Source organism: Ruditapes philippinarum, unplaced genomic scaffold (genome assembly GCF_026571515.1).
Source record: "Ruditapes philippinarum isolate M1 unplaced genomic scaffold, ASM2657151v2 ctg190_1_1_1_1, whole genome shotgun sequence".
NCBI classification, from domain to species: Eukaryota; Metazoa; Mollusca; class Bivalvia; order Venerida; family Veneridae; genus Ruditapes; species Ruditapes philippinarum.
Genome location: NW_026853762.1, coordinates 103,518 through 112,431, shown reverse-complemented (window position 1 = coordinate 112,431; position 8,914 = coordinate 103,518). Strand labels below are relative to the sequence as shown.

At 30.9% G+C, this 8,914-nt stretch overlaps 1 protein-coding gene across 1 annotated transcript; it reads right to left on the bottom strand.

The window, feature by feature from the left end:
* Nucleotides 1–4,951: 4,951 nt before the first annotated feature.
* Nucleotides 4,952–6,596, bottom strand: LOC132737782 (uncharacterized). The gene is made up of 2 exons (XM_060725131.1): nucleotides 6,341–6,596; nucleotides 4,952–5,851 (listed from the first exon to the last, which is right to left on the bottom strand). The coding sequence occupies exons 1-2, from the start codon at nucleotides 6,579–6,581 to the stop codon at nucleotides 5,217–5,219; spliced, it is 876 nt and encodes a 291-aa protein (XP_060581114.1). The 5' UTR covers nucleotides 6,582–6,596; the 3' UTR covers nucleotides 4,952–5,216.
* Between the last annotated feature and the right edge of the window lie 2,318 nt (nucleotides 6,597–8,914).

The following is an 8,914-nucleotide window of genomic DNA, read 5'->3' as shown; positions in this document are numbered from 1 at the left end:
TCTAGATCTAAATCGGGTTCCTGGTTATATAAAAGTGAATTACGTTGAACAGCCTTTCCTAGACAACCATTTTTTTCTATAGAAAATCTGAATCACAAAAAATTTTACCACTCTTTTTGTCTGCTACAAATACAATGACACTGAATTCACTCTTCCTTGCTAACTACTGTCTTTGTTTTCAATCAGGTCGGCATGTGAACATCTCCAAACTAATTGAATTTCCAATCCGCAACGTTAACACTCAAATTATGTTTGAACGGCAAGCAACAGAAAATGTTTTCATTTTTTATAGACAAAGAACAAATGGTAGGTTAAAAATGAAAATGTCACGCGGAAATATCCTAGCCATAATCCTAGAACTTTTTGCCTGTGTTTCTGTAAAGAAGAACCTCCAAACGAAAACTGATCATCAAAACAATCTCATATGTGTTGTTCGAACAGTTTGCAACAGAAAATTTCTTTAAAATTTATATATTATTAATTTATAATTTCTAATTGGCAACGTTATCACACAAAAGCTATTTGGATGGTAAGCATTAAAATGCTATTGTGTGTTTAAGAAACATTTTACGAACAAATCATTGTTCAAAATATATTACCATGCCACACGGAAATCTCGTAGCCATATTCCTGGACGGAACGCTTTGTCCCTTACATATCGGTAAAGAAGAATATCCAAACTATGGACAAAACAATCATTTAAATGGTGTTTGAACGGATGTTATCAGAAAATGATGTTTTTTGCGAATGATTTTACACTTAATATAGTAAACAAATCTTCGGTCAAAAAATATCAAGCTACGCGGAAATCTTAAGGCCTCATCCCTTGAACTAGATTTTTGTGGCTGATATGTCTTTAAAGAAAAACGTCCAAACTTAGACAATTTCTTATTTGCGAAGCAAGCACGCAAATGGTATTTTAATGTTTGGCATTAGAACATGGTGTTGTTTTTTTACAAATTTGAAACATTTTCATTTTATATAGAAAACGAATAAAGTGTCGATCCAAAAATGATGGAATTTCAATGTTGAATTGGCAAAACAATCACACAAATTGGATTTGAACAGTTTGGAACAGCATATGGTGCTTATTTATGATTTTTTCTTCACTTTATATAGAAGAAGAACAAAACGCTGGTTAAAAAGAAAAACGACAATGGCACATGGAAATCTCATTGTTGAATTTTGATGAAGAAGAATTTCAAAATATACATTTGAAAGACATAATGAATGTTGATTCCCTTTCGGAAATACTCGCGCTTGCAAGGAATTCAAACTCAATTGTTAAAAACCCGTCTTAAAATAGAAGAATGATATTTATTTCTGTTTACATAAAATATTCGTGCGAGACAATCTATTTGACAACTCTTTTGAGAGTTGACAACAAAGTTATAGAAACAATCAATTATAAATTGCATTCAATCATATTTCATAAGATAACTGGATACTTTTAAATTTTAAACAAAAAATACATTATACTTGCTTTAACCTTAGATAGAGACATCTTATTTCGATTTATTGACTACAAACTTCTCTAGCATGACATTGAAAGCAGAGTTGTCTTTAGATGTGAATACATTTTCATTGTACGCAAATAACCTTGTCAGTTTCTCAGACATGCATGTAGTTTGTATCACTTCATGAAATTACAATTTGATAAAGGTTGTATACGTTTCTACTCAAATGATCAAAATTAATAAAATATTTATATCAATATGGCCAATGGCATTGCATTAATCAATATTCGAACTCGAATAACAACGATATTTAAAACTTGACTTGTGGGACATAACCCCATTTAGCCGTTTGATTTATCGAGTTCAAAGAACATTTTAATTACGGTTTAATTAAAAAATGTAGATACTCATAAAATATTCAACTCAGTTTTATGAAGAAGGCGTGAAGCATATCTATGAAAATAGAGTGATGAAACGCTATGAGAAAGGAAATAGAAAGTGGTAGAATCTTGGGTAATGTTTGTACCGAAATGTTGAAAACGGGCAACGATTTAATACATCAAAAGATAAAAATTAAAGTCGGCTAAGGTATAATATTCGAGCTTATAAAAGAATGTCCATTTATATTATATTATTGTCCTAAAAATGAATACACAAAGCAGCCCCTTTCCTTAAAAAAAAACAACAGAAGGCGGTTTCGTAAATTAGAAAATTTATTTGTTGCACTAAATATCGAAGCGGTCTACGGGACCGTATAAGTACACCCATCAAGTGAACGACTTGGACTTGTTTCCGAGCTACCTGCCATTAAACTCTGTAACTATGATCATATAATTGACAGTATCAAAGTCAGCAACGCTTTATTTTCTGCATTAAATGTAATTCATTTCCAGAATTCTTTTTATTTCAGTCTATAATATACATGTGTAGTACCATATAATTTTTAATAATCTGTTAAAAAAACAGTATTCGTATTGCGTTCGTACGATATCAGTGCAACAAGAAATAACTTACCACAAATTTTCATTAGGGGCATTATGGATCATATATTGAAAAATCAATAACCAAATAATTCGCGGATATTATTACAGAATTTTACCATTTCAAATCAAATGCTTTAAAATGTTACAGCTTGAGGTGGGGGGGGTGCGGATTGTAGTTTGCACTTCACAGAACCTTCCATGAATAGGCTTAATCAATGCAATATTTTCAAGTTTGATGTTCTGAACGTTCTTTAGATATTTTTTTATCATTCTTGATTTAGTGATTTAGTTAAAGACATTTTTAAAAGAGTTTCATTATCAAAATACAATAGTCTGGCAGCTAATAGTTTTAGATATGGCTGCATTGCACGTGTGTAAAGGAAGTAGATAATACAATATAATTTTGTATTTAAAATATAAATGTATATTTGAATATAAAATTTTTGTTGACCAATTCATTATAACAGTATGGATGATTAGGGTCTTTCAAATAGAAACTTGAAAGACCATGTTATAAGGTACAAGTAAAAAAGTTGTTAGTGAGTAAAATAGGAGACTTGTGAAACTATTCAATATCAGATAAACGCACTTATAAGACGCAATAAATAAATAAATAAATAAATAAGCACATCTTAGACAGTTTACAACCAACTCGCTGAACAGCAGACTTATTCCATATGGAATAAACGCACTCTGTAGAAGCGGAAAATATTTTCATTCCAGCCCGCAAGAATTATCGTTAATTATTTATCAAAACAATTAAAAGCCCACATTTTATAATGACCGGACGGTCACTTCTAATGAAGAAAATCATATTCTTCGATTTATATGAATGGACTACCACAACCGTGAACAATTTAAACATGAGTGCCACTTGTGACAAATTCTCTGAGCTCCAAAGATTAATTTTGCTTGTCAATGAGCCAAAACGTAAATATTTTACACAGAATTACTTTAAAATGGTTAAAGTTCACACAAAATTTATTTATGAAATACCGTTAACATATTTTAGCTATTGCAGCCATCTTATTTAGCATTATCTGATTATTTAAGGTAATTTTGAAACGTAGTGCCTACTTAAAGGTTATTATTTGACAATCTCATCTAAATCTGTTTGATGGTTATTGATATTATTGACATGATATCGCGGACGAGGTCTACCTTAAAGACGTGTCAATTTTAATATAAATTATTATGGCCAAGATCGTAGGAGAATTTTATATGACGTTCCCTATATGCATTTTGACTCTTCATTCATCTTAAAAACAGTGAAGCTAAAACTTCTTTAGCATCTTAGCGTCCTTCTTGGTTATAATTTAAAATATTTAGGATTACATGCTCTTGTGAATTACATGTATTGCACAACATGATGAGAATAACAAGTAAACCAATATTATATTGAATAGCTGGAAAGCTTTTGAGTAAATGGGCTTTGATCTTTTATCTTTAAACCTAAAAAAGGCAGGTATTTCAAGGTGTATCCAAAAATGAACAGCTGTCAAAAAAGATCCCTCGGAAGCATTTAAATGAAAATTTCACACTCTGTTTGATTGTGTATGTACCCCTTGCATCGACTTGAGCGAAACTCAACAGTGCTGGAATCTATGATTCCTAAGGACCAGAAAAAAACAACAACGAAAAGCAATCAAACACTGAAGTGAAATACTGGGCAACTTTTACGGATGCCACACGGCACATGACACCTGCTTTTTATGTATAGATTCTGGAAAAAAATGAGGAAAAGTGATCTTAAAAGCATTACAATCAGCAAAATCACATCAAATTGCAGACTCGGTTTGATTGAGTCTGTACAAAAGCGATAATGAATATGTGCAACACTTAGCAATGCTGAAATCAATGAATTTACAATGGTATACTTTTATTATTTTTGAAGTGAAACAGTTAATTTACATCTTTGAATCAATTTTATTCAATACTTGTTAAGAAATAAAGTAAATTAGGCTTGAAAACACACCAGTGTTCAAAAGTAAAGAGGCTGCTATGAAACAAAATGACTTCTCCCAACGTTGCGTTTTATAGATGTGTCCACAGATGTGTCTATCTAAGCAGTTATTCCCCTCACCCGTCAGAAATCTATAAAACAGTAACCTCTTAAAATGACAGTGCTGTAAGAGAAATAGTACATTTTCCTTGACGTTCATGTGATCTTTAGTTTAAATGATCTACATTTAAGTCGTTGAAGCCAAATCATACAGATTTTAAAACAAATGTAAATGTAAACAAAATACTATATCCAAAAGCAGCACGTTTGTTTTTGTTACTATAGAATATGCGTGTTATTTTTCTACATGTATTATTCGAATAACAAATTTCCCCAATTATATATGTATATATGAACAAGCGTATTTAATTACCTGTGATAGCTCTATAGCTCTTGAAGTTGAACTTGAGATATTTTGAATATTAAATTCATCAATATATATATGTATATCAATTATAAAAGTGCATTCATATTATTAGCTCAGATTAAAAGAAAACTAATTTAAGACATTCTTATAAATTCATTTTATTCACATAATTTTTTCATATGATAAAAATGTAGGTGTAACAAAACATGTCATCTATTTCGAACAGATGTTTATTTCCATAACAATGTTAAAAACTTGCAATGACGTTATCTAAGATCATTAAGTTTATGATAAGGAAACTAACATTTTAGTAGTCTATTTAAATTCTTGTTTACAATCTGAAGAATATATAAATAACCATATGATCGCATAAAGAATTTATCATTTATGCTGGTTTGGTATGAAAACTACGTGTATGGCTGAATACTTGTCGACTTTGCATTGTGTGAATAGGAGCATACAGCACATGTTAGCTCCCATCCGTTCTTATATGGATTGCAAGGTAGAGAGCCACAAGTGCCTTCAACAAAATAAAATAATTTGCCATTCAGATCCTGATGAGACCCCTTAATTGTTTCGGGATTTTCATCAACACATACAAACTCAGAAGATGCCGCATGACTGTGGTATCCAGCCATTAGATAGCCTTTGTATTCCAAGATGTAATTTTCATGACAACGATTTTTCCCTGGCACCATCAGAACATTATTTCGTGGGATTCGGCAAACTGCACACGGAATGTCATGGTCATGAAGATATGTCCATTTCGGATAAGTGCTTGTTTGATATTCTGCTCCATATATCCTACCTGAATCTTGAAAACCGTCGAGATAATTATCGTAGTCTGGATCTTTTGGCAGACATAAAGGGTTAACTGCAGTTCCGCTATGAGTGTGATCCGATCCGGCAACGAAGCCGTCGTAAACTAGAACGGCTTTGCCGGGACACGTGGTGCGGCCCCAGCGAATGTATGTTGTGCCATCAGCAGATTTCTGGTTTGTTACAATTGTGTTATTCAGGAATGCTATTGTTTTTTCAGTATCTGAAATTGAGGGATTTCCAAATAAAGGTCATTTAGAAATTAAAGTAAAATGGCACCGAATAAAGTCTTTTTAAAGAAGCATGCTGCAATTATAAATATACATAGCTTTTTATTTCGTTGTTAAAACTACAAGATAATTACTGTAGCTTTGATTTTATACAATAATCTTATCTGCCCAATTGTCCAATTTACCTTTTCACGTCTTTTAACTAACACTTACGTTTTAGATGACAAGCATCACATTAAACATTGCAGTTAACTAAAAATTTTGAATTTTTCTACATAAGCCAGTATTGTATTGTCTTTCGTCTTTAGTTTTAGCTTTGTTGATCTCAATCCAAAAAATACAAAACAAAATTAAATTGAACATACTGAAACCAGTAGATTTAATACATCTATGTATTTGACTACTCAAACGAATGAATAATTGCATTTATTAGAATTCAAGTTTTAATAACCATTAAAAAGATAATAAAGACTCAAATTTACCTTCGAGCTTTTCGGTTAATAGAGATATCTTGCTATCCTGTTGAGCTGTCCTTTCTTCGAGTTGTATTAATTTTGATAACAGTTTGTATTCACAATCAAAATTTCTACAACTCGTTGCATATTCCGAAGTCGTGATGTAGATTGAAGACAATAGCAAAACAATAAACAGATGCATGTTTTCTTTTGACACTATGTCCACAAGAGCTTGACACAGTAAATGCACTGTTCTTTTAACAGTCATCTGTTTTAAGGATAAACTATTAAAGGTAGTATAACGACTAATGTAAATTTTGACTTTTTCAAAAGAATTTAACCTACACATCTTAAGGTATCAGTCATGATATATTAAAAACCATCCAGATTTTGCATTTATGTGGCGTGTACAATAGTCCGAATGTGACCAATGTACATGTAATTGATAATATATACATTGATCATTTTCATGACAAAGATGAATTGAAAGCAAACCATAAGTCAAGTTGAGCACAGAATTAAAAGAATATATGATAAAGTGGACTCAGATTATCCATCGTTAAAAATAATAATCATAACGTGATACTTTAAATGTAATATGATTTCCTATTATCATGACGGAAAATGAAACGTACAGCATCTGTAGCAAGAGCACCTGCTTAAGCTGTATTCTATCTCAATTACTAAGTTATGATAAAATGCAATGATTGCACAAAGGCTTGGGTATGACAATTCTTAGACGAATTCATGTGCAATCTTTGTTTACGGATACGACCTGGTGTTGGCATAATGTTTAAACAACAACAGAATCACAACAAAAACACACACACTTTTTATTTGTTACAGTACATATTTCAGGTATTTATATCAAAGTATTTATATTAACAATTTGCTTTGTTAATTCAACCACGCTTGGCGCTACTATTATGTTATTTATCAGTTATTTTTGAAATATTGTTATAATTATAATTAAGTGTTGTGTATAATGTATTTAGTTTTTAAAACACAAACACTTACTACATGCTCTCATAGGTTTAATATACATATGTTACGTGATCAAAGGGTATCAATTGCTCTGTCCTCATGCAAAGTACATAATTAAAATCACTTTTAAGTAAAATACACAAGCTTAAGTTTATATGTTAATTATAACAATCATAAGGCCGTTTCAGTTTTTAAAACAGGGTTGCCATTTTTTTTATAATTTACATCTGTGTGATAGTGTTTCAACATTACATAAACCTTCTTTAACTTTACGGTGAAGACTTCCTTTTCCAAATATTGTCTTGTTTTAAGGTTAATCAACAAACAACAATGATATCAAGATGGCATTATATTTGTTTTTTGCTAACCAATAGAAAGCCATTTGCACCGAAAAGGGAAGTTTTGATGGGCACATCATTTGAACTGAACATAATCTAGGACTTCTTAAACAATGCAAATATTTTATCTTTTACCATGCCCATAGTTTTGTAAAAAGAATAGACAAAGTCATTCATGACATAATTTTAGGTAAACACTCGTTAAAACGATTAAAGTCTGTATAAAAGCATTGTTTAAAAACATACCATAAATATCTTTAATGAATAGGCTTTACAAATAACAGATTTGTAATTGATAACATACTGAAAGAAGGGCTACTGCGTGTGTAAAAGTCAGTCTTTTTTATCATAAACAATGTATTACTTTAACAAAGCGAAACACGTTTAACATGGCAGTGACCAAACTCTCTGCATGCAAATTGTATTCAAAAATCTTTTTTTTTTTTCTAAATCTGAAATATTTTAAAAATCACAATGTTATCTTGGTTGTTAAATCGTTGTTAGTGCAGGAGCAATAATACCAAAAAAAGGGGGAAAGAAAAACAAATATAAAAAAACAGAAACAAAACAAACAATTAATAAAACCAAAACAAACCAATAATCTGTTTTTATACTGAATTCACTACAAGAAGATCAAATTCTATCATTGCATAACACTTTCCTCAAAATAGGACAAAGAAAATCAGAATATCCAAGCTTTAAAATACAGTAATTCCTTATTCACAAATTCTCACCATTATATAGAAAATTGCTTTCCTCATGTGATTGTTTTGAACAGAATTGGTTAAAAATCAAACAAGCAAACCTAAAATGGTTTAAAACGCGCGTTAAGTCATGGATACATCGTGCCCCGTGCATTATTCTACCTTAATATAAACCAAACAACAAAAAGATATATCAAGTAGAATAAAAACTACCAAAAAGAAAAAAGAATTAACTTAACGATACGAAACCAGATCTTTCAGTTAGATTAATGTTAAGAGGAAAAGACATGAAAACATAAAAAGAAAAATTTTCTTATTTTGTTTATTCTTAATATAGAGTATTTTTATTTATCTAAATTCTTTTAATTATCGATATAAAACTGTTTTTTTTTAATTTGTGTCATACCTTTTAGACCCTGTCATTTCTGGGTCATTGATGTTTTCTTCTATTCCTCTGCGTTATTATCTTTATTATAAATTCAGTGGTTTTCGAGCTTCTTCGCGGTGGAAAATTGATATCTCGCGAGACCGAAGGTTGCGAGTAGAAAAATGCATAGCCTCAGAAAGCTGCAACA

Bases quoted from the DNA above. Each gene is read 5' to 3' on its own strand.
- LOC132737782 (XM_060725131.1), bottom strand. From the start codon at position 6,581: ATGACTGTTAAAAGAACAGTGCATTTACTGTGTCAAGCTCTTGTGGAC. The intron at 5,852-6,340 runs GTAAATTTGAGT...CCTCAATTTCAG, and splicing joins ATTAACCGAAAAGCTCGAAG to ATACTGAAAAAACAATAGCA.